General features: G+C 38.6%; 1 protein-coding gene across 4 annotated transcripts in view; it reads left to right on the top strand.

Annotated features, from left to right (window-relative positions):
- MME (membrane metalloendopeptidase) overlaps nt 1–25,132 on the top strand; it is a 91,348-nt gene that overhangs the window by 63,549 nt on the left and 2,667 nt on the right. For all 4 annotated transcript variants that reach the window (XM_037134431.2, XM_037134433.2, XM_037134434.2 and 1 more), the window contains exons 17-22: nt 6,111–6,169; nt 12,682–12,801; nt 14,983–15,116; nt 15,227–15,292; nt 18,125–18,220; nt 18,565–18,641. In XM_037134431.2, the coding sequence (XP_036990326.2) occupies nt 6,111–6,169; nt 12,682–12,801; nt 14,983–15,116; nt 15,227–15,292; nt 18,125–18,220; nt 18,565–18,641 (552 nt within the window). The remainder of the gene's footprint in view (nt 1–6,110; nt 6,170–12,681; nt 12,802–14,982; nt 15,117–15,226; nt 15,293–18,124; nt 18,221–18,564; nt 18,642–25,132) is intronic.

Genomic DNA, 25,132 nt, shown 5'->3' with positions numbered 1-25,132 from the left:
GAAGATTTGGGGAAAATTATTTGGCTCATCAAGTAGTACTCAGCAAGAAAGAGGGAACAGCAGGTAGACTAAACTTGGACAAATCACCAGCTCCACATGGCAGCATCTCCCGGGTTGTGCTCATGCTCTGCTTATGCCTAATAGAAAGAAATTGTAATCTTTTACACTCTCTTTAAACCACCCAACTTTGCAATTTTCTAATGTGTTTCAGAGTTACAAACAAAACGTATTTTGTCAGCAAAAATATTTCTGTTTTTTAATTAGCACCCAAAGAGGGTTTTGTTTTTTCTTTTCTTTCTTCTAGGGAAGAAGTAGGGAGGGAAGATAAATAATTTATAGGTTGAAATGTTAAACTGGGAGAACTCTGCAGAAGAATCCTGGAACTTGTATAGCCGCGCCCTCCTGAGAGGGAGAGATCCAGGGGGCGCACAGCTTCCTTCCAGCTGCGTCACCCCTGCAGCCTGCAGAACGTCTCTGAGGCCCGAGCCCTCCACCCCCCGCTGGTCCCACTTACTTAACACTTAAACGTGTTAAGAAGATACATCTTATGTAGGTGTTCTTAGAGTAATTTTTTAAAAGGACAAAACATAAAATATCCCTGCCTTCATGGAGTCATAATCTAATGGGCTGGACAGACCATAGACTTAAAATATTCTGTGATTGCTAAGTATTTTGCAAGATGGAGAAGGTTTCTATTCTTTTCTAAAAGATTCCAAGATTATTCTAAATCACAAGAAAAGTCACCAAAAGGAAATTCTGGCAGAAATGATCCACCTACCCCTAAGTCCCAAATTAGAATTTCTCTGTACTTGGCACATAGGGGTGTGCACACTTGTGTCTGTACACACGTATAAAGCCATTGAAGACTCAAAAGAGTGCGCTTGTTGCCCATCTCAGACCCACACACAACCAATGGATGACTTCTAGGAAGAAAATCAGAATAGTGATTTCCTTCGCCTTTGGCTGAAGGAGAAGTGGATTCTCTCCATTTAATGTCAGAATAGGAGCTGCTCTCAGTGCTCAGACAGTGAGATGACTCACCAGAGCACTTCAGTTATGTTAACAACTCTTATGTGACAATGGCCAGTTTAATGAGGCTCTTTGGTCCTGCCGTGCTTTTGCCTCTGGAGAAAAAAACGGCTCCTTGCAGAACAGTGGAAAGACTGTTCTGTGGAGCCTTGGAGCTGTGGTGGTGGGGATGTTGAGGGCTCAGAGGTGGAGGGAGTAGGCAGCCCCGACTTAAGGTTTCTGCCCTGAAACTTAGTCGCTGTGTGGATTGAGACAACCTACATAATACCACTCCACCTCAATGCTTCCTTTATAAACTAGGACGATAACATCTGCTTTTGCCCAGTGGGGTTGTTGTGTTGTGTACTGTGTGATGTGCCTGCTACATAACATAGGTACTCGTTAAATAGCTGTTTTTGTCACTGTCTGCTCATGGCAGGACTTCAGGGGGGTATGGAGATCAGCCTTCTCAAGCCTAGTAGGCTAAGAGGGAGCCCTGTGGAGTGAAGGGGTTCAGAACAAGCCTCCCCAGAATGAAATACCACAGCACTCCTGTCAGGATGTGCCACTTTGATGCAGATTATTTTGAGCTGATGACAAGGCCCCAAAGACTCAAAGAAATCTTTTCACCTCCTCCTAAAGTACATAAAAAAGAAAAAAACTTCAATGAAGGCTACTACTAGAGATAACTACAGAGTGTGCACGAGCTGTGGGGAACTCAGCAGGGACTGTTTACATTTCTCTGGGTCCCGCTGTCGGGTGGGTGGCATGGCAAACATTTGCTTACCAGACATTTGCTCTTCCATCTTCCTGTGAATTGACTTCCTTGTCTATGGAGCTCTCCTGCTTAGCCTTGTGAGTCTTGACTGCCTGGCTGGCTTTGGCCTCCTCGTGCCTATGTAAGGCTCCCATACATATGTGATTACATTTGTTTTTGTTTTCCTGTTAATCTGCTTTATGTTAATTATTAGATCAGCTGAAAGTACGTGGAAAGGTAGAGGAAAAAAATTTTCCCCCTGCAGGAGCAATTTAAAAAACGAGCACCTCCACTTTTAAAGAGGTTGGCAAGAAAATGGCGTTCATCATTGTAATGAAATTTTGCATTTCATTGTGTATGATTTAGATCAACAGCTTAGAGACGGGGATTTAACTGGAGAGTGTTAGGGTCCTCTTTCTTTTTAGTTTACATGTTTTTTCCAGTTGTATCATTTAGTTTATAAGTATCAGAAAAAAGAGTTTGGTAACCATACTGTGCCTCAGTTTCTACACCTGAACATTGGATGCTTCATTTCTCTTAATGGGTGGTTTGAAAGATAAATGAAAACATATAGAAAGCTTGGAAGTCTGGAAGAGTTAGTATTAATAAATGTAAAGAATCACAGTGGTTACTGTGATTACAAAATGAGAATTCTCCTTTTCAGCAGCACCTGAGAAGGGCAGAGCAAACCGCTGTGCTGCACTGATGATTTCGAAGGTGTTCCTTTAAGACCATGAGATGCTGAGAAATTGAACACTTTCTGTGTTCAATTAACAGTTCTGTGGTTTTAAGTTTTAAAGTTACACATGAGTGGTAGAACGAGAAGTTTTATTCCAGGTGTTTTTGCCACCCAGTGGGGTCTATTAGTCCAGAAAGCTGTAGAATCATGCTGTCCATGTCTGCTTTTCTTCCCTGCTATAAAAACGATGTTTGTGTGCTCTCAGTTTATCACCACTTAGGTTCTTCAGGGTAATGAGAGCTAGAAGAGAAACACCTGGTCCCCCTCTCAAGCATGTAGCAGTTATATTTCCCATCCACACTGTTAGCTCAGCTTTGAGGTGCGAGCTGCCTGTAGCAACCTTCTTTGTTCCACCATTGAAAGCCCCAAAGGACAAGTTTACCTGGCAAAAGTGTGTCTCAGAAATTAAAAATAAAGTTTTCTTCCATCTTGCTTTCCTACTCTTTGCCTTATACCATACCACACACATTTTTACTCATACATACAGACCGCAGGAGGCAGGAAGAGAAATCAAAGAACATGGTGAGACTTGACTTACGTTGCGGGTTTATACCTGCTCAAGAAGCTGCCAGTTCTGACCTTCCCACTCTAACAGTCTCCTCAGGCAGCCTGCACTAGCCATTATTTTAGGGGAAGAACCACCACCTTTTGTTTTTCTCTTCATTTGTGCATTTCTCTTTTCTGTACTGCTCTTCAGGGTTGATTCGTCTGTGTCACATAAATGGAAGCTTCTCCTGAAACTTGGAGGCTACATCCAAATCAAAAGAACATAGTGTTTCATTACATCACCATTTCATTTGAAAATACTGTCTTTGCACTGGCTTTTTTTTGAAATCTTCTTTTAATTACAGTTTACATTCAATATTATTTTGTATTGGTTTCAGGTGTATAACGCGTAGTGGTTAGACAATCATGCACTTCGTAGAGTGTCTGCCCTGATTTTTCCAGGACCCACCTGGCACTATGTGTGTGTATAGTCATCACAACACTATTGATTATATTCCCTGTGCTGTACTTTACATCCTGTGACTGTTTCGTAATTACCAATTTGTACTTCGCAATCCCTTCACCGTTAGTGCAGCTTCTTGACCACAAATTTTTGACATTGAGCCTCTAGGTGTTATCTGCACTTTATTTACTATGTAACAATCGAATCACAGTACTTCACGTTCCAGTCATTCCCAGGGATGGTTTGTCTACGACAAATGAATCTGGGTAAATTCCTCAGAGGTGATCTGAGGGCACGTGGGGAGACACCCGGAGGAAGAAAAGGCAAACAGTAAACACTAGTCCTCTGTGAACCTGACCACCATAATTCTAATTTTGTGTAAGTATTCTGTGGTCATATATAGCTATCTATTGAAGGGACAATTCACAGTGGGCATTTTAATGCGTAAAACCCTCCCTGCTACAAAATTGCAAATATTAATCAAATGCAGCCATAAGCCCTTCGAAGCAATATAACAGAAGAGCAGAAAAGCACCAGAATGAAAGGTTTGACATTTATTTTTACAAAAGCAATGAACATGAGATGGGTAGTATTCATTCATCTATGTCCCAGTTCTGAGGTCTGTTGCTGTCTAAAATGTAAGTTTCAGATACCTAGTTCCTTACCTCTGAAAGGTACCTATTTTTTTTTTAAATGTCTGGGTGGGCACCTTTCCTATTTCAATATTAGCATTGTGCCTGAATCCACACCCAACAATTTGCATATTATTTGTGATTACCCATAAAAGCTCATGCAGAGTATACTATCACTACATTAGAAGTTCATAAGTGAGAAACTGAAATTTAGAACAACTGAGACCTGGAAGCAGGTTGAATTAACTTTTGTAACAATCGAAATAATTATAAGCTGTTTATGCATACAATCTACTGGCATGCTTTTGGTCACACAAACAAAATCGACCTGTGTTACATCATTTCTGATCTCTCCATTTCCGACTGGTGCTCCTGGGCTTACAAATACATGATGTTGCTGTGAGTCACTGCAAATCATGTGGGAAGCAAGTGGAGTTTAATGAAAACAAATAAACGTATGTGCTTGTAATCATCAGCCTTTGAGAAATTAAAATATTGATGACTCAGCTGTAATTAGACTAGGGAGGACTGGTATACCAGTCACCCCATCCTGTTTGAAATGTTTTTCTCCATTTAAAACAACCTCAAACTAAACAAGAAACACATTGATCAACCATCCTCCCTCCCACACCCTCTATCTTCAAACTCATTTTCTTCCTAAAGAAAAATTCACAGAAATGTTATCTGGATTTTTTTTTAAGTCCCACATCCCTTATACGAATGTCCTAGCCATGTTATTGGGATAAAACCCATACTTAAATAGAATTTATCAGACACATTATATACAGCTCTTCCTCAGCTACTTTTAAGAAAGAAGAGTAGAATTCACATCTGACCTCCCACGATAGTTACTGAAATTGTAGCTCATTGGAGATTTGGGCAGCTGGCTTTGTTCTGCTTACCTCACAAGGGAGAGTCTGGAAACAGTTCTGTCTTAACCTCATTGTACTAATTACTGTAAGCTCCTTCTGTGAGTAGGATAATAATTGCCACACTAATCATTGCTCTGAAAGCAGAATAGCCACAATGTAGTCTTTAAGTGTATGCATATGTGCTGACATTTAAGACATTAATCTGAAGTTAAAGTGTCCATTTTTCAATTACTATATAAGGATGCATATTATTCTATTATTAGACTAACTAATATGTTAAACTAATGTCAATATGTTAAACTATATGTCAAACTAATACATATTAGTCTCTAAGATAGGAATAATACTTCTGGTGCAGAAAAGTGCTTAGTTATGATTATTGATATGCAGTCTTTATAACATTTGAGTAGAAAGACAAGGGAACATTGGCATCTATCTTTTTGCTTAACACTACCCTTGAATTACTACTATCTTGGAGCTCTTTTTCTATAGTGTAATGGAGTCTTATAGTTACTCTCATTTCCTGAACTAAACTACATTCTTCTGAATTCAGAAGTTGTGTTTGATAGAAGCTATAGAATCTATACAGAGCCTGAGTCATGCATAATAGTCAGACAGATCTTAAATGGATTTGTCTAAATCTATTTAAGAACCACCTGGTTTTCATTTTACAGTCATCAAACAAAAATAAACCTTTGGTCTATTAGTTGGGATGTCTCTTTTGAAAAAATATTTTTAAACAATCATCAGAGGTACATTACCTTTTGAATACACTGTCAACTGCTCCAGAACTGTTGGCCATACATAGTTACTTGGTGTCAGGAACACAAAGTTAAACACCTTTCAATATAATGATAATCCACTGTAATTTCTAAAGAGATACATTTCTTTGGGTTTTATACTATCAGATGCCTTGATAAAAATTCATGCAAATCAAATAACAGATTACTGACCCGGATATGTCCTGATTTTTCAAGAAGTAGAAATACTTTTAAATGTACTTTCTTATCTAGTGAGCTGATTTTAACTTTTTCAACATAATTCAAACAAAGTTACCATGCATCTAGGAATAGTAACAGTGCTTCTGTTGTGTTGAGTAGATTGAATCAAATAATGCAGTTCCATTAATAATGAGTTTTTATATTTTCTATAGGTGGATAAGTGGGGCAGCTGTAGTCAACGCATTTTATTCTTCAGGCAGAAATCAGATAGGTAAGGTCTGTTCCTACATAATTCTTTATTATTCCTTTACTATTTTCAACCTGTAGTGAATTGCATGACCAATTTATAGCCCTCCCCATAAAAGCATAGCTGTTACTGATTAACTGAATATACTCTTTGAAAGTGAATTTATCTCTGTATCTCTTTTCATTATAATTGAAAATATTTAATTAGTACAAATCACATTAAATAGTTGTTTTAAACAATTCTCATTTTTAGCTGGTTTGTTTCTAAGTCCTTTTTTAATTTCTAAATATTTCTTAAAATTCCCTTATATTGCTATAAAGCCATATGGGCTGTAAGACTTCCTAAGTATCAACATCTTCAAGTAGTTGAAGGTTCCAGTAACCAACTTTTTAAAGATTTGATTTTCCTTGCAATTCTGTATTCTGGCTTTGATGGAAATGGTCCTGTTCTGTCTCATCTTTTTTTCTAGGAGATGGCATAGGGCTCAGAAAGTTAAAAAGTCAGTTATATTAGGTTGAAACATAGCAAATTAAATTTTCTTAACCACTTTTGACCCAAAGAGAAAAAATCTCATGTGTTCACTAATAATAACATAGCAGAAATATGCATCAAAAGTAATATATGAGGAAACAATATATGTAATAATTAAATGCCTTAATAGAATATATTTTTTTCTCTTGGGAGACCTTGACATCTTTAACTTTCTTTTAAGTATCACATAAATAGGTTTGTTACTGGTGGAAAATGAGTTCTTGTGGTATCATGAGGAAAAGAGTTTCCTGAGACCCACACAGGAGAATGGGACTCTGTGGTATGCCTTATTGATGATGCAAAATTAAGGGGGTTCCCCTCCCGACTTCCCAATGCCCCATCTCTGTCTGTGTCACCGTGGAAGAAGCCCAATCTTGTCTTCAGTAGGCCACTGCCCAGAGTTTCTGTTCTATATTAAAATGCAGCCCAGTCCAGCACCCAAGTAGCTTCCTTCCTGCTTCCAGCTGCAGTCCATGGCTGTGCCGTGGTGTTCGGGCTCCTCCTGGGGCCTGTGTGGAGAGGGGCCATGGGGCTGCTAAGACCCCATGGCCACGGAGAGAACAGATGAGTGCACTCTGAGTGTAGGTCATTGGGGGAAAAAGAGAGAAAAAGAGTATGTGTGTGTGTGTGTGTGTGTGTGTGTGTATTCCCCTGGGATTATATTAGTTTAGATTTGGGATGGACCGGGGATCTTTTCAAAAGACCCAATCAATTTTCCAAGCTGACACAGGCTTTGGATGGGTTTATACCCTCTGGTTAGACTGACAGGCCTCTTTGATCTGGCACCTCACCCTATAGCCCCCAACAGTCCAGTACTGCAGGGGGAAGGGAGGAGTGTTAATCCCCTTGGCAAGCTGTGCTGGGATCCCTGGGGTGTAGCTTCCTCGCTCATTAAGCAGGCTTTTTCCCCCCAGTTTATTAAGCTCAGTGTCTGAATCCCTCTGTTCCCCTTTCTTAATAATTAATGACTACATAAATGCCGATGGCATTTCCCTAATGCCCCTATTTCCCTAAGGGTAATAGCTCCATATTTCCCTAAGGGTTTTTAGTGTATACAAAGACACCTAATTGATTCAATACTAGCAGAGGTATTCTAAACAGTACTGTCCTTTATTTCTAAGTGTGGTCAAGAATCAAGAGAGGAGATAATTTCAGCATTATTCTAAATTACTCTCTTTGTATCTCAGAGTCTACCCTAAGCATTGTTTTTCTTGAATTTTGTTACTAATTAGATTTAAAATGATGAAAAATCCTGCAAGATTTTTACCATTGGTTACAAAACAAACTTTAAAAGAAGTTGAAAATCTTATTTTATTTAAAAATTAGATTATACTTTTCCTCTTTGCTTTTAAACCTACAAAGAGTTAAATTAAGAAGTTATCTATCCTGGCTAGTGTAGCTCTGTGGACTGAGCACCTTGGGTTGTGGAGCTGCGAACCAAAGGGAACCAAAAGTTAATGGTTTGATTACCCCCCGGGGCACATGCCTGGGTTTCTAGCTGAGCCAGGTCATGGGAAAAGCAACTAATCCATGTTTCTTTCTTTCTTTCTTTCTCCCTCCCTTCCCCTCTCTCTAAAAGTAAAAAATAAATAAAAATTTTTCTAATAGGTATTTTAAGAAAAGATATTAACTACATTTTCTTTTGTGGTTTTATGGTTTTTATTTTTTGAGTCAATCTGTAATCCAGCTGGAATTTATTTTGGTATGTGACATGAAAATGAGTTAGAATCAGAAAAGTAGATAATAAGTATGGCAGGTTCCCTGGGTTAAAATCAATTAGCTCAAGGTATTTTCTAGGCTAAAACATTTCCCAGCAAGTAAAGTGATTACCTGAACTCAGACCAGAGTCCGTTTAATGATCAACTCAGGACCCTGCTGTCTGTCCCTGGAAATGTAGTCCTAGAAACCATTCAAACCTTTCCTTAGAAGTGCCGTTATCCCTAGAGAGAGGCTGTACTTCAAAGACCTCTTTTTTATATTCAGTAATTCCATCAGTGTAACATCTAGTTCATTCTAGACTTGGACTTAAATGAGATCATTAACCTTTCATGGAATCCCAAGGCAAAGAGAGCAAGGCAGCCTGGATTGGGCTTCTTCATTAGGGCAGATGAAAGGATAGAGCATCATTTTAATCCCTCTTAGGGAGGGCCCTGGATCCTATCAGACCTGGTACTGAGTTGTCCCAACAAGCAGAGCCAGACAGAGGCTCCATAAGATCACCCAATTCATCCCTTCAGCTATTCTCTAGAGCAGGTCCACGTAGTCCAGGTCAAGACAGAACCTTGTTTGGCTCTGAATCACCCTCTATTCCTGGAGCTGGCTCAAAAGTGGTCCATATCAGAGATTCCTTCATCAGAGGAGACCTGGGAATGTTCCCATCTTGTGGTCAATACCCTCAAACCGAAGCAGCTCACAGCAAAAAGAAAAGGAAGGTGCAAATGGCCCAATGGGTCGCAAAGTAGACTGTTACCCCGGAAATCTTCATCAAGAATTGGCTGTAACAAGCACTCATAATACACAAGAAAGACCTTTTAAAGATTCTTAAGATAATTCATCTGAAGGAAAAATGAAATTTAGAAAATTGTTAACCTCTCTTCATATGCTCATCTGCTAATAATAGCAGTTCAGAGAAAGGGAAGGTGTCACGGGGGGGAAAGATCTTTGACATGTGACGTTTTCTCTTTGACAATTCAGCCAAATCTTCAAAGTGGGGATTGTCTTAACTAAAAAATGGAAGATTCTGATCTCCCTCTCACTTCTTGATAAAAGTATGTGTATTTGTGCAGATGTGTACAGTCATAAACATATAACTTTTGCAACATTGTTTTAACATTGTCTTTTTTAATATATATTTTATTAATTATAAGACTATACTTTCAGGGATCATTTCTATAGTCCGTTAACATTGTCTTAATGGCCTGGGTATCACATGCATCACAGAATTAGAATTGGTATAAAATAGCATGTGTCTCATAAAGGACCCTCCCACCTTCACACAAACTCCCTGAATAAAATTGCATAAAATTTCTCATGGGATTGATTTTGTTATGTTACGGTAAAAAAAATTAAATAACCTGTTTTATTATCATATCAAGGGCTATATTAATAACTTCTACTTTTCAATTCAATTGCCACCTTTTGTCATAACTCTCACATGTAGGCTAGATTCCAATTTGTATGCACTTCCACCACTTCCCATCAGTTCAACATTAGTCAACCTCTAGAACCGTTGCAGAGTACACCAAAAGTGTGTAATGCATGCACGAGTTCCCAAACCTTCCTGGCACATTTGCTCCAGGAAGCTCTAGAACCCTTCCACGCCATTAGGGCGGCTGCACTGGAATGTTTTGTCAACCGTTTCTCTGTGAGCTCCAGGCTCTATTCAGTCATATTAAACCTTAAAATCTTATCCAAGGAATTAAGTTTGAAGGGAAGACACTACTGCTTTATTTATTGTCCTTTTCCATTAACACTCAAAAACGTTTTCAAGTTTAGAAGATCTATGGATTATTTATATTTAGTTTATCTACCTTGGGTGGTCTGTGGCTGCCTTGAGATAATAAAGTATTCTAAAATTGTCTTATTCATTCCTAAGAGTCTTGTTTTCAGACTTGAAAATCAAGAGTAAATATTTCCAAACATTTAGTATAAGAAGAACATTTAATTTTTTCTACCAAAAAATTGATTTTAATTGTGCTCTTGAGCTTTATGTCAAAGATTCTAAAATCATACTTCGTATAACCTTACAAATATAAGCCAGAGAATGAAGGGGAGGGAACAAAGGGAAACAGCCTTTGTTTCATGGGCTAATGACTTGTTTAATTAACTAACTTGTTGACATCCACGAACATAAAAATGCACAACTAAGCAGTTAGTTATTATGAAGAGTTGTGAAGTCTACTTCAATAACAGCCATAAAGCTAGTAGGGAAAATCCTCATCACAAAGATTTAGCTGACAGAGTGAAAGGAGAAGTCATAATTTGCAAAGTTGAACTTGAAGACTAGCATTTAATATGAGCCATAAAAATCTTATCACTTGCCTGGAGAATGGCATATCAGGGTATAATTAAAGCAGCAGGATCTTTACAGTTAATGTTTAGTCTTGCTAGCACGTTTTACAAGAACATTTATATAATGGGTGGATTTTAATCAGAGTACATAGTGTGGGAGATAATGTTCACTTCAAGTTAATAAAGTACTGCACGTAATTTTTATAGTTTAAGCTAAAAATTAGTTCTTGTCACTGTTGATAGCTCACGCAGCCACATGTGGGTATCACTTCCATCAAAATTCACCAAGGACAAACCTATTTATTGTTTCATTATTCCATCATTTTGAATCTTAGAGCAATGTTGCAGTTTTTTTAAAGATCTGAAGAACACTTAAATTGCCCCGTGTATTTTTAAAGTCTTCTGTGTAAATAACTAATATTCATTCCTGAGACAAATGCAAGGCTATGTCATGTTCACCCAACCTGAAAGATGAAGAAACAACATTTGCTACTCTCTGTTAACTAGATATTACAATTTTTAAGGTCAGGGCCCTTCTCTTGTATTCCTGGTATCCCACAGAGCAGTGGTCCAGGGCTTTGCAAGTAATAGACGTCATGCTGATGATATTTTTTGTTACAGAACATACTGCTTCAGGTATTCAGTGGATACTAGAGTTTTAAAGCATGAAAGATAAAATTACTAAATTATGAGCATTATGAACGAAAGGGAGGGCATGAGGGCAGTGTACAAGTAGGAGAGAACCGTGGAACCAGGCCAGGCAGAAGATTCTGTTTAGTTAGAGAGCAAGGTTTTTTAGCAGGGAAGTGATAATAAGTTGCAGGATATCTGGCTGCAGGATAGATTAGATTTAAGGTACATTATACTGAATACAATAGGTGGTGAGACAGGAAGTGGGGAAACCAATTAGGAAATTAATTCTGAGGCAAGTGTGAATGAGGATGATGTCAGTCAGACTGACTGACAGGAGGAGAAAAGGGATGGTCCTGGAAGGGAAGTATGTGATCTGGTCTTTTCCTAAGCAGACTTGTAAGACTTTGTTACAGAAAGGAGGCACCCGAGATACATGGAAAATGTTCAAGTTGCGTGAATTGAGACCCTTTGCATGCTGTTAACAGAAATAATAAAGTCAAGAGAGTGATGGCTCAGAGGGGAAAATGAGGAATTTGATGTTTGAAACATGGAGTTTAAAGAGTCCATTAAGACATCTAAGTGTAGAAAGTTAGCAAGTTAATGTAGATATCAGGGTAGACATAAAATTGTTATTTATGAAAGTCTTTAGGATACCGCAGTAAATTCATTCATTCATTCATCATTGGTTAGTTATTTATTCAACCCACTTTCTAAGCACCTAGAATGTTCCAGGCACTATGCTAGTTTTAGGTACTGGAGATAAACTGAAAAAAATGAATTAAAAAAACAAACAAACATAGGTACAGACACACACGTCTGCTCCCCATGGGCAGGTACAGGTGCAAGGGTGGGACAGTAGAGAAAAAGAACGATTATATATAAGGAAATAAATAGTCATAGGTTTCTTGGTGAAAATAAAATAAGATTATGCAACTGGGGGTACCTTTGATGGGGTGGCTCTACTTAATAAACTATGGTAAATGGATAAAATGCTAGAGATAACATTAAAATTAATGCCTGTGTTATTAAGTAACTATTTCTCCTAAATATGTACAATGGGGAAAAGACCTTCTGCATGAGAATGATAATTTCTGCCTTGCTCTAAACTCCTTATAGCAAAAATAATCTTACTCGAGATCGTCCGGTAAATTGTGTTTACAAATTACAGATGAGTCCGGGCTAAACCCTTTGTTGCTACCAGTAATAAAAGGCCTGCATTTGTTTCTATCACAAAAGATTTTTGTGTATAAATAAGTGAAATGGATATACAGGAAAACAGCTTTGCAGGCAAGAAGCCAACCCCAGGCCTGCTGTCCCTCCCAAAAATGCCACAAATAATCCTCAATCACCTTTTCTTGCAGTCTTCCCGGCTGGCATTCTGCAGCCCCCCTTCTTCAGCGCCAAGCAGTCTAAATCACTGAACTACGGGGGCATCGGCATGGTCATAGGACACGAAATTACCCACGGCTTCGATGACAATGGTAAAGTGCACTTGGCATTCCTGTGACTAAGATATAGCCTCATACACCTGGTTAAGAGTTATTATAACTTATCAATACAAAAAATACATTATCCATCCAGGGTGTCATTGGTCTGATAACCACCACATGTTTAATGTTTCTTTTAAATTGTTGCTTAAAGAGATCAGAACCTTCTAGTCCTGAGGTAAGCAGTGTGTACTTCACTCTCTGATGAAATAAAGCAAATATTCACAATGAGAAAACACTAAGGATAATATTTGAACTTATTTCACAATTTTTTATGTCATAGTTCCCTAGCCTTTTATGGGGCAGGGTTCATGTCTTAAAGTCAGATATAAAAAAATGAAACAGTAAGATGCCCATAAGCCGTAGAGTCTTAAACTGCTTGTGGGGTATGACTTCTTCCTTTACGCCCCTCCCCCCTAGTTTAAGGCCTTGCTAACAGTGGTCACTTAAAATCTACCAGTTTATATACTGAAAAATAAATTTTTGACTGGTAAAATAGAGTTCACATGTCAATGAAATTGAGAGGAAAAGAAATAAAGGCAGGAGATAGTCAAGTTGTGACAAAGACGGGTTTGCCAGGAGAAAGAAAATAGGAAGAGAACAAAGAGAGGAAAAAATTCAGCCTTAACTTGACCTTCAGAGATTTAGAGAAAGGAAGGGAAGCAGGAAGGGCCCAACTTTGGAAAGGACTTACTAAGTGTCTGTTAACCCGATTAACTATACAATAGTTTTCACAGGAGGGTACTAATACTTCCTCCATTTTTTTTTAATGAAAAGAAAAAGTAGGGACACATAAAAGGTACAAATTACAAAGCTTGTAATTGGTGGAACCAGAATGTGCGTTCAGGTAGTTTGTCTTCATAGCCCTTTTCGTACTCACTGCATCATAGATGACTATTAAAAAGATGATAAAGTTCAGTGTCAAGACATATGATGTATATAAAGGATATTGTAGCTCAAAAAAGGAAAAGACCAATGTGTTGGGTTGGCCAAAAAGTCCATCACGTTTTTTCTCTATGATGGCTGTAGTACTGCTTAGTTGTCTTTAACTTCATTCGAAACAATTTTTTTATATTTTATTGTGACAGCTGATCATATCAGCGTGCATTTAAAAAACTGGTGAATTTTTGTGCAGCCATTTTAATATTGAAAATGGAAGAAAACACGCAGTATTTTTTGGACTATAAGACACACCCCCAATTTGGGAGGAATAATTGTTAATGCTGCTGTCAAGTTCTGTTTACATTTACATCAGTGAAATATTATGTCATTTATGTTATTAAATATTTTACCATGTTTTTTTGCTTCAAAATTTTTTTTTGTTTTCCTCCTCTAAAACCTAGGTGTGTCTTATGATCCAAAAAGTACGGTATTTCAAGAAAGGTAAAAACATAACTGAAACACAAAAGATTTGTGCAGTGTATGGAGAAGGTACTATGATCGATCCAGTGTGTCACAAGTGGTTGGTGAAGTTTCTTGGTACTATTGACATTTTGGCCAAATAATTCTTTGCTGTGGGACTGTCTTATGCATTGGAAGATATTTAGCAGCACCCCTGATCTCTACCCACTAGAAGCCAATAGCAAGAAATAGCAAACATACTCAAAATATCTAAATCAATAAAGTTATTAGTGAAAATAAAAAATGTATCTTTTATTTCCAAAAAAAAATGTAATGAGCTTTTGGGTGAACCCAGTATTTAGGATCAGCAGGAAAGCTCCAGGAGGATAGGTCACCTTTGCTTTCTGCTTGAAGCAGAGAGAAACTGAGTCCCCAACATGTCATGAGAGTTTGAGATATGAAACAAATGCCAAAATGAAAAACATTGTCCTTTTAAAATCTCAACATGTCAAGTTAAACAGACTTGGTTCAGAGGAAAACCAATAGAAACAAGGCATTATTTCAGGAGTGTGTATCTGGTGGCCTCAGGTGAGATCTTAGGAGCTGAGTGGGTGAACCGTCTGAATGAACACTAAGGCCCATCAGCAAAGAAAACCCTGGCAGTCCAGGTTCCAGCAGCTCTGCGAGGAAAGGAGAACAGTTCCTCTCATTTTCTGTTCACCTTCGTGTTCTCTCACGCCGTGGTATTTCAGTTCCTGCACTTCGAATTAAAAATATCTTATTGTAATTCTTGATGTAATGAGTTCTTATTTTACTGGGATAAATGTATTACAGGCAGACATTTTAACAAAGATGGAGATCTCGTTGACTGGTGGTCACAACAGTCCGCAGACAATTTTAAAGAGCAATCCCAGTGCATGGTGTACCAGTACGGAAACTTCTCCTGGGACCTAGCCGGCGGGCAGCACGTATGTCATCATCATTCTCTTGAAAAGTTTCCAATATGTTCAATCTACAGTGAGTTACTGAGGCCTTCTTAACCATCAGAATACAGTTAAGGGTCTGTTTTTTTTAACAGCTCAATGGAATTAACACACTGGGAGAAAACATTGCTGATAACGGAGGTATTGGCCAAGCATACAGAGTGAGTAATAATATTTTCTTCCCATTTTAGTGGTTGGAGTGCTGAAATTTATCATATTTCATCATTCATTTAAAGCCATTTGCAAAATACACAACTAAATCTGTAAACAACAAAAGAGGAAAGTGGGAAATACCAAGAGAAAGGGAATTGAACATGCACTAACGAACAGGGGCAATCCCGTTGTGACTGAACTGAGTGCAAGAAGCTGAGGAGCAGAAACACAAAACGTTGCATCAACAGAAATGAGGGGATATGTGCAGATCTACCGAGGAGGCAACCTTTTTCTAAGAAATTTCTGAACTAAATGTATTACAGAAGAGGCCTCATAAAAAGAATTATTTCAGAATCATTGATCAGTGTACTGAACAAGGCCTTCCATTTCACAGCAGGTGAAGTAGTGTTTGGGAACCATAATCGGCATAAACCACAGGCAAACTATTAAACCGTAAACCAGTTACAGTGATAGAGTGAAGGACTGGGTGCTCTGGTTTCAGCATGTGGCCTGTTAGTCCTCCCAACTGTTATGGCCGCAGGAGTCGACCATGCAGCCTTCGCTAGATTCTCAGTGAGCCTGCCATGAATTTGTGCGTTCAACAAATGCTCGTTGAGGACTTAACTCTGTGTTTGGCACCGTTCTCAGAGATGCCTTGTGCACAGGAAAGGTACGGATTTTCACAGTGAGTGGACGAATACCAGTCTTGGAAGTAACAATGAGGAGTAAGGATAATGCTGAGGCTTCTTCCAACCCTGAGGTAGCCAGGTGAGGGAGAATGAGCAGAGTCTACTTGAGACGATGCAGGGGACGAGGTGTCCCCATAATAAGATGAATCGAATATTCCACAGAGTGGATGAGGACGTAGGGTTATTTGTTCATCGTAGAAATCTTTGGGGTAAAGGGGAGGAGAGAAGCCCAGGAGTTGGATCAGGAAAAAGAAGCATCGGAGTCATGTGGGAGAGATGACCAGCGAGGCTTGAGATTTGGCAGTGAACATGGACAGATGAATACAGTGTGAGTGAGACTTGGGAGATTAAGCTGACTTCAAAGTTTCCAAAAGAATGAATCCCCGCCAAGTCCTGTGAGATGGTAAATTGCAGCTTCTTGGAAAGCTTCATAACTTTTTTTACTGGATGCCAGACATTGTGCCTTTTACCTTTTTGGGTGTTGGATATTTTTGTTTTCGTATAAATATTTTTGAGCTTTACTGTAAGACACAGTAAAATTCCTCAGCAATGGTTTGGTCCTTTTGGGTCTTGCTTTTACAGCTTGATGGGGTGGGACTAGGAAAGTGCTCAGGGTGAAGACAGTCCTTCTCCACGGCTGATACAAGACCCTACTGCGTGAACCTTGAGGTCCCGCATTGTTGCTGGGTGTGCATACCAGACATTTTTATCTCTAATCCTTGGCCGAGGTTCCCTCACAGGTCTCGGGTAGCTTGCTCATAGGCACACTCACACTCAGCTGAATACTGAAGCATGCCATCTGATCTTTTGAGATCCTCTATCTGTGCAGCTTTCTTTTCTTTAGTGCCCTGACCTTGGTGTCCCTGAACGTTTTGTTCTCAACTCTAGGAGTCCCTTGGACTCTGACTGAGTTTCCCTTCTCTACAGTGTGGCCTGCAAAGGCCCAAGGCAATAAACTGGGGCAATCCTAGGGCTCATCTTTTTTCTTTACCACCTCCCAGAGATCACTCTCCTTTTACCTAATGTCAGCGAGCCATTTTTCATGCATGTTGTCAGTCATTTGGCTATTTTAGCGGGATGGTTACTTAACCAGTCCCTGTCACTTTATCTTGCCTGGAAGAGGAAGACATTGGCACTCTTAAAACTCCCAGGTTTAACATACTGCCCTATTAAGAATCACTACTTTAAAAATCCAGCCAAAATCTGGGATGATGGTACTCCTTTGGAGATCCTCATCTAAAGTAAGTATAGAATTATAATGAAGCAAATCATATTTGTGCAAATCTTTTATTATATATAAAATCATAAAATCTAATGCCCTGTTTTCTACTAGATTATGAACTCTTTAAGAGGGAACAGGCTCAAATATCCCCCATTTCCCCAGAATCTTTGTAGAGAATAAATCTTTGGTCATGGCATGCAGAAAGAAATGAAATATAACTTCTGCTTATCTAATTGATCACATTCCTTTGTATTAAATTGGAAGCGACATCTCAGAATATTTGTCATCAGTTCTTTTCTTAAGTAAATTTAAGTAGAGAAAACCTGTGTTTTTCAATAGTGTCCGTGAATCTTTAAAACTTTAAAACATTTTTTTAACATTCAAGTAACCTAAATTTCTTTTTTCTAATGTAACTACAGTTCACTTTATTTTGCCCTGTCTTCAGGGGTCCAAAATAATTGCCCATCCTTATTTTCGGAATCATGGGATATTAGGCCTCTAAGGGAGCTTAAGAGATGTTTGGCAAAAATCACTCAAAATCTGATATGAGCATATTTTGCTAAGAGTAGTAACTAAGCTAAATACAGCAATTACAGACTCCCTTGGCAATCCATTCTTCCAACTAGTTGGACTTGACCATCTATCAATAGAAAACCACTTACGAAAGTGTTTCATTACTTATTTAAGTCATTCATTCATTTAACTGGCATTTATTGCTCATTTGACATGTGTTGGGTTCTTGTCATTTTTAATCAGTATGCTGTTCTTTTCAAAGCATTTGTAAGTACATTCTAGGTTGCCATATCAAAGTATATTATTATGGCAATTCTGATACAAAAAGTTAATGACTTGGTTCAGTGGTCTTTGTATAATTTATACATAAATTTGGAAATTATAAGCACCATATTTCTGTTTTATTAAATGCCTAGGCCTATCAAAACTATGTTAAAAAGAATGGTGAAGAAAAATTGCTTCCTGGACTTGACCTAAATCACAAACAACTATTCTTCTTGAATTTCGCTCAGGTATGATATTCTTCTTGACTGATAGATGTGAAAATCATTTTGATTTATAATTTTATAGTCAATTAGATAATCCATGCTGAGGTTTCTTATTTTAATTAATTGTGACAGATCATTTGACTTGACTAAATTTCATGGTGTATAACAGACTGTCAAATTATATTAGTGGTATTTATACCACTGGTTGCCGATCATTGAACATTACTCGAAGAGTAAGTGGTCGAGGAACTCAGAATGCCAATTTCATTTTTAGAGTAGGAAGTTTGCTTTTCCCTCAGCCTACCCAATAAGTAATATCCTTGATTAAACCTAAGCACAAGGTTTCCTTTCTCCACTTCTATTCCTAGGTGTGGTGCGGGACCTACAGGCCAGAGTATGCAGTGAACTCCATCAAAACAGATGTCCACAGTCCGGGCAATTTCAGGTGCGTGGGTCTGAACAGCAGCCAAGGTGCTCCAATATTGGCTCCAGTACCTCCAGTTTGGGAAATTGGCCTTTTTTAACTGATTTTACAGCATTTGGAAATCCAGAGTTTAGTTTTCTTTTCTTTTGAGGGTTGTGGATCAGATGGACAGAATACGTCGGGGTAAGTGTCGTAGTTACACAGGCATAGCCTTCACTGTCCTCATCCTCAGAATCAGGGTCAGCTGGGCTCAGTGCTTGGGGGAGTCCAACAAATATGCCACCTGCAGACAGTGGCTCTGTGTAAAGGTGGCACAAGGACATTTCTAAGGATCTGTGAAAGGTGTAGGCCTAAGGCCAATGAGTAGCTGTCCCAAAGAAAGATTTCTATTCAACATAAAGGGAAACTTTCTAGCAATTAGAGCTTGTCTGACACGGAAGAAAGTTGTGCCCAAAGCTCTGCCCACAAACAACCCATCAAGGACGAGTGCTCTGCATGGTGGAAGGTCAAGTTAGAAGATGTCTAACGCCCTTTCCAAATCAGACAACCTAAGAAAACATTGGACTGGAGAGAATCACTCTAACCAGGATTTGAATGTTAAATCTTAGATCTCTATGTACCTATTTTAGGACTAATTTCCTAATGCGACTTCTTTCCCAGGTACTATAACACTTCTTATCAACAATGACTTTTCTCAGGCAAGACTGTCTGAAAAACAAATTGAAACTTTTGTAAGGTGGTTGGAAAAGAGTTTGAAACAAGAGAGAATTAATGGGCTGAATTTTAAAAGCTCTTTCCAAATAAGCATAAAGCCCATGTCATTCACTCGTAGGGAACAACCACATTCAATTATGAAACAAAATAGCACATTTAAAAACTAAAGAATTTACTCATCTTGTTCTACTTTCATCATTAGCATCACCATCATTTAGTAATTGTCTTAACATTTCTTTCAGAACTCATTCACCCATCAACTGTTCATTGTATGTCTGCTTCGTATATAATCCAAGCTAAATTTAGTCTTGCTAAGATTATCCAAATGAATTGCTTCTTAAGTGATAAGCAACAAAATTCACTGGATCAATTGACATTATGGTTTATCCAAGTAACTCTTAGTTTCAGTTTTTTTAAATATTTATTGATTTTTAGAGAGGGGGAAAGGAGGGAGAAAGAGAGAAAGAAGCATCAATGTGTTGTTGCTTCTCTTGCACCCCCCAACTGAGGACCTGGCCAGCAGCCCAGGCATGTGCCCTGACTGGGAATTAAACCAGCTATCCTTTGGTTCACAGGTTGGCACTCAGTCCATTGAGCCACACTAGCCAGGGCAAGTTTTAGTTTTAAAAAGATTTTTTTATTTATTTAAAATCAGGGAGAAAGAAAGGGAGAGAAACTTCAATGTGTGAGAGAAACATTAATAAATTTGCACACCCCCACCCTGGGACCTGGCCAGCAACCCAGGCATGTGCCCTGACTGGGAATTGAACCAGCAACCTGTATGTAGATTTGTAAGACAACACCCAACCCACTGAACCACACCAGTAAGGCCCAGTTTCAATCTTTTTAAGTTGTCTTTTTTTCTTACTGAAGTTTGTGGAAAATATAAGAATCCAGTTCTGGAGATAATAGAGAGCAATTATAAGCTCACACATACTACCAACCACCACAATGACTGAATTTGTCAAAGCTCTGCTCTGCATATCCCCATGAACTAAAGCAAGTGTGTGTTAAAAACCTGAGTGAATGTAAGTAATATTATTGTAATATCTGGTACATCTGGTGTCCTCAGAGAAGGCGGGTTGCAAATTAATTAACTTCTTAATAACTTAAATTTGTCTCTTTAGTATTAACATTTTTATCTTAACCACTGGATTAAAATTTTTCTATTTAAAACACATTTTCTACCTTTCTGCCTTATTAATATGATATCCTGAACAAAACCTAAGCTTTTCTTTTTGGACTATTGTTATGACTAATAGTTATGGTGTTACTGTTTATTAGTTTAGTGAAATCCTCAAAAGCTAGAGTGTGGGGAGCTATTTATTTCTACACTAAAAATCAAGCGTCACTAGTGGTGATGCTTCCTGACTTTTTATTCTGGCTTTTTGTTAGAGTTTTTCAGATGAGATCGGGCGCACTCAGGGCAGTATGGCCATACACTAGAGCTTTTCTGTTTGTTTGTTTTGCCCCTAATTCTCTTTCCTGTTACTCCATTGCCTGTTTTTGGCTGTGCCCTTCTTCCCTTCTGATTACCTCAGAAAACATATCCTTACATTTGTTTGGTAATAAATGACCGCAAGCTTTAAAGTAAAAAATACTTAAATTCAGTAAAAAGGGTGGGGGAAGCAAACAAACAAGAAAACGAAAGGAGTAAACCCAAAATTCCTTTCCTCCAAAAGAAACACTTGGATGGCAACCATGGCCCTGCCATTTACAGTTGTTACTTGACCCCTGCATCTCAATTTCTTGATATATAAAATGAGGATTAAAGTATTATGAGAGTCACTCGCTAGAAGGATTAATGTTAGTGTTCCTGAAGTGTCTCTTCCATATTTGTGTTTAAAAATCACTACTAGGATTGGTTCTAAATACAGAAGGCATGAACAGAATATGAATTCCTGTGCATACGGTATATATGGACTTTGCAACACTCCATGTTAGCTGACAGGACTTCTTGGTGTTCATTTCTTATGTCTGGGTAGTTCTGAATGTTGATGACCGGCGACTGGGTAAGTGACATGTAGGTAAATACACAACTGTTTTCTACCACACATTTATAAACCAACAATAATTTTATTATAATTAATTGTAGCATTTTGCATTTGTAAAAGTATGCATTTACTATAACTATGTAAAATTATTTTCGACTTTTATTTTCATTGTTCTGACCAAAAAAAAAGTTTCTCTGACTAATTTTCATTCATAATAAGAGAAGTATGTGCTGTTGATGTTTTTAAAGGGTAAACGGAATGCCAACCTTTTGTTAAGGGAATTATTTTCTCTGGAGATGAAGGGATTTCCTTGGCAAACAGCTGAGGTTGGGTTTAGTTGTGGAAACAGGCTATTTCCTGGCTGTACAAAGTAAAACATGTTTTTTAAAGAGCTTTGAAAATTAAGAGGCATTCAGTTGCTATTAAAAAATTGTGTACAGTGGTTTATGTAGAAATTTCTGAAATAGAAGCAGTTTTTGTATTTTTATGCTTACACAGCCGCAGTATGAAAAAGAAAAGGCAAATTATACTTGATGTAAAGCTGAATATGTAAAACCATTTGTTAGATCTAAGCTATAAATTTTTTAATTTTTTCTGAGTCTTATATACTTTAAAATCAGCTTCTAAACTATTAGTATTTAAAACAAAAACATTTCCCCTTGATATTCTAGAAATTCAATTTGCAATTTAATGACTTCTTTCAGTCACTTCAGGAACTGGTTATTGTGATAATATTTACTATATAATCTATAAATGTGTTTATAAACTCAGATGTAATATTTCTACATAACATAGAAGGGTCTGGTAACTTTTTAAAGCAAATACAAAGAGACAAAATGATACTTGTGTGTATACTACCCAAATAGTAATGGTGCTAATTAGATGTGTAGATTATCTGATATTATTTTTCCAGTCAGAAAAAAGGGTATTTTTCAAGGCTTAATTTCTAATACCTTTGAAAGAATATCTTTTCTAGTCTTTTATGCAGACATTTTCCAGTAATATAGCTATTTTTTCCCTACGATTCCATGATTTAGCATGCATAAATTAAACCCTCTTTGAAATACTGATGTTTTCTCTATTACAAATATTAGCACTGGCTTCTCATATTTTGTAAATATCAGTGTGGACTTTGGTAAGCCTGGTAGAATGCCCGTTAGTAGTTATTAAATCTTTAGCTCTTACCTAGAACTCTGTTTAGGCATTTGTTTGTTTATCAGTTTATTGTAAAACATATGTTGATCAGTGTGACCTTATTTTAAAAGAACCATGAACATTAGTTAATGGTAAAGACTGGATAGTTTACTCATTAGTTAATCTTGTAGCCAAGTTATTCCTTTAAAAGAACGAACCAAAGGTTGTCAGAGGACCCATTCATTTCAAGGAGCTCATTCAGTAATTTAAAAATCCAGTTAACTGCAGACAGGAGTGTCAGATGAGTTATAGGATTAAAAAGTTCATTTTTGGCCACATGATGTTCAACCCCAGAACTCTTAGATTTTTTTTTTTTGGTTTTTATGTTTTTCAGTTTTATTGGGAAATAACTGACATACTTCACTATATAAGTTAAGGCATATGGCATGATTGTTTGATTTACATATGTTATGAAATGATTACAATAGGTTCACCTAACATCCATAACTGTTTATACCTTTTTGACTGCCTTCTTCCAATTCCACCTCCGCGCCCTCCACCATAGATGTTTTTAACATAAGTGATTATTTGTCATGGGAATAAACAGCAGCAGTTCAATAAAATTTATGTAATGAAGTAAAATTTTCAAGTAGAACACTAATACTAATGAAATATGATTCCACTCATCCCACTCTTTCTAAAAGAAAGGATTCATTTTTTATTAATAATATATCCACTTTTTGAAATAGAATATTTATATCATCCACCCAAAGATTTAATGTGATAAACAGCTGAGCAGTAACTAGACTCCTGGGAAAGTAAATAAAGCTCAAGTACATTGTTGACCTAATTATTCGAAACCAAAGTAAGTGAAGCCTTGGCTGCAAAGAGAGGAGGTGGATTGGAAATGGAGAGCAGAGTGTGCGTTAGGTTGAGTGCTCTTGCACGGCTAACTCCTCCTGATGTTTTGTGAAGACTTTCTTGTTTTGAGTCGTGGCTTTTTTCTTCTTAATTTTCTTACAGTCTTTAAGAGAACTGCAGACTAAGTCCTGGGTTTGGACATTTTTACTGAAGTACTTGCCCATATGATCATATCTAACGTGCAGTCCTTTGACATAATGACTCTAAATTGCTTTCTCTGTCAGTTCGTCCGGCAGCTCGCCTCCTCGGTTTGAGGAGCAGTCAGGCCATTGTGGTGACTGTCCCCCAGCCAGGGTACAGGGTTTTCTAAAGGGGGAAAGGGATTGCATTAAATGAATCAAAGCTCTCTGCACAGAGTCCCTGAGCCTAGAACCCCAAACACTGAAGGTCTACACAAATCCCTCATGTCCGAATCTTTTTATTCCTACTACATAGTCATTTTAAACTATCAAGTGAATTTGTTCTGAGCTTCCAGATGTAGGAAATGACACACTTTTATTATTACTTTTACATCAAATTAATTCAAGCTTTAAGCTTCCACCTTAAGCAGGAGGTAAGAAAGGTAATTTCAGTAGTTTTCAGTGTGCTCCTTTTCAGCGTCCTTCAGGAGTCCAAAGACGTCACACGAGCTCAGAAACCAGGGAACAGGCTCTGTATCTCCACCCCACGGTGGTCACTGCAGATGTTCTTGCAGTCCCAGGCTCCATCTGAAGTCACATGGTTCCGTTTCCCCCCAGTGGTCACGGGCAAGGGCCACAGGAGCCACCGCTGTCGATGCTCAGCCCCTGACAGCCACTGCCCACCCTGTCGGAGGTGTTCTCAGGGCCTGGCTCAGAGTGGAGCTGTGCCCTGTCACTCACATGGCCTGCCCTTGCTGGGCCCACCCTCGGGCTCCAGGGAGCGGGCCAGGCTTCTCCCTCTCAAGCGCACTGATAGATGTAGATGCTTCAGCTCTGGCTTCCCTCCCTCCTCAACCTCCAACCCCAGGCCCATACCAGAAAGATCCCTGTTCCTTTTCATCTTTGGGACTCCTAGAGGAGACTCAAAACCCAGTAAGTTTCCTTCCTCCCTGAAGGATAGGGGAGTTGTGGTGGAGGCACTGAGAGATGGCTGATGTGCTACTGGGAAGTCAGACTTTGAGAACTGCAATATGGAGAACGGGGATACCGAACTGCTTTCTTTCCATCCTACCTGGTCCACAGTAGCCAAGAAATGAACAATGAAAATCCTAAACGGTGCTTTTCTGCATAATGCTCTATTACTCCTACATGTGTAAGCACAGGAATTGGGCAATCTGTGTCCCAACCTCATTCGTCCAGTGTGCCCAGAGTCCTGCAGTTTGCAAAGCACTTTGCCAGGCTTTGGGGTGCAGCAGGAGCAAAGGAGATGTAGTGCTTGCCTCCTAGAGACTACGGTGCAGTGGGGACGTCCGGAAGTAAAGCAGAACAAATCACTGTAAACTGTGACGAGAGCTGTGACAGCGCTGGCACAGGTGGGAGGAACCGATCTGGGCAGCATTTGAAGAAAGCCTCTGAAGTGTTCGAGCACAGGCTTGAAGGCTGCAAGGGCGTGAGCCCTGGAGCCACTGGGGGGTTGCTTTCTCAGCAGGAGCAGGAGCAGCAGGCCCTGGACAGGGAAGGAGCTTGGCCATTCTGAGGAATGGAAAGTAGGCCAGAATCATCTGAGCTGAAGGAGAAACAGGAAAAGAAATACACCAGGAGGAAGACTCTGGGAGGGTAGGCTGGAGCC

This window comes from Artibeus jamaicensis, unplaced genomic scaffold (genome assembly GCF_021234435.1).
Source record: "Artibeus jamaicensis isolate MK-2021 breed Jamaican fruit bat unplaced genomic scaffold, CSHL_Jam_final scaffold_474, whole genome shotgun sequence".
NCBI lineage: Eukaryota > Metazoa > Chordata > Mammalia > Chiroptera > Phyllostomidae > Artibeus > Artibeus jamaicensis.
This window is presented reverse-complemented; position numbering and strand designations above follow the sequence as displayed.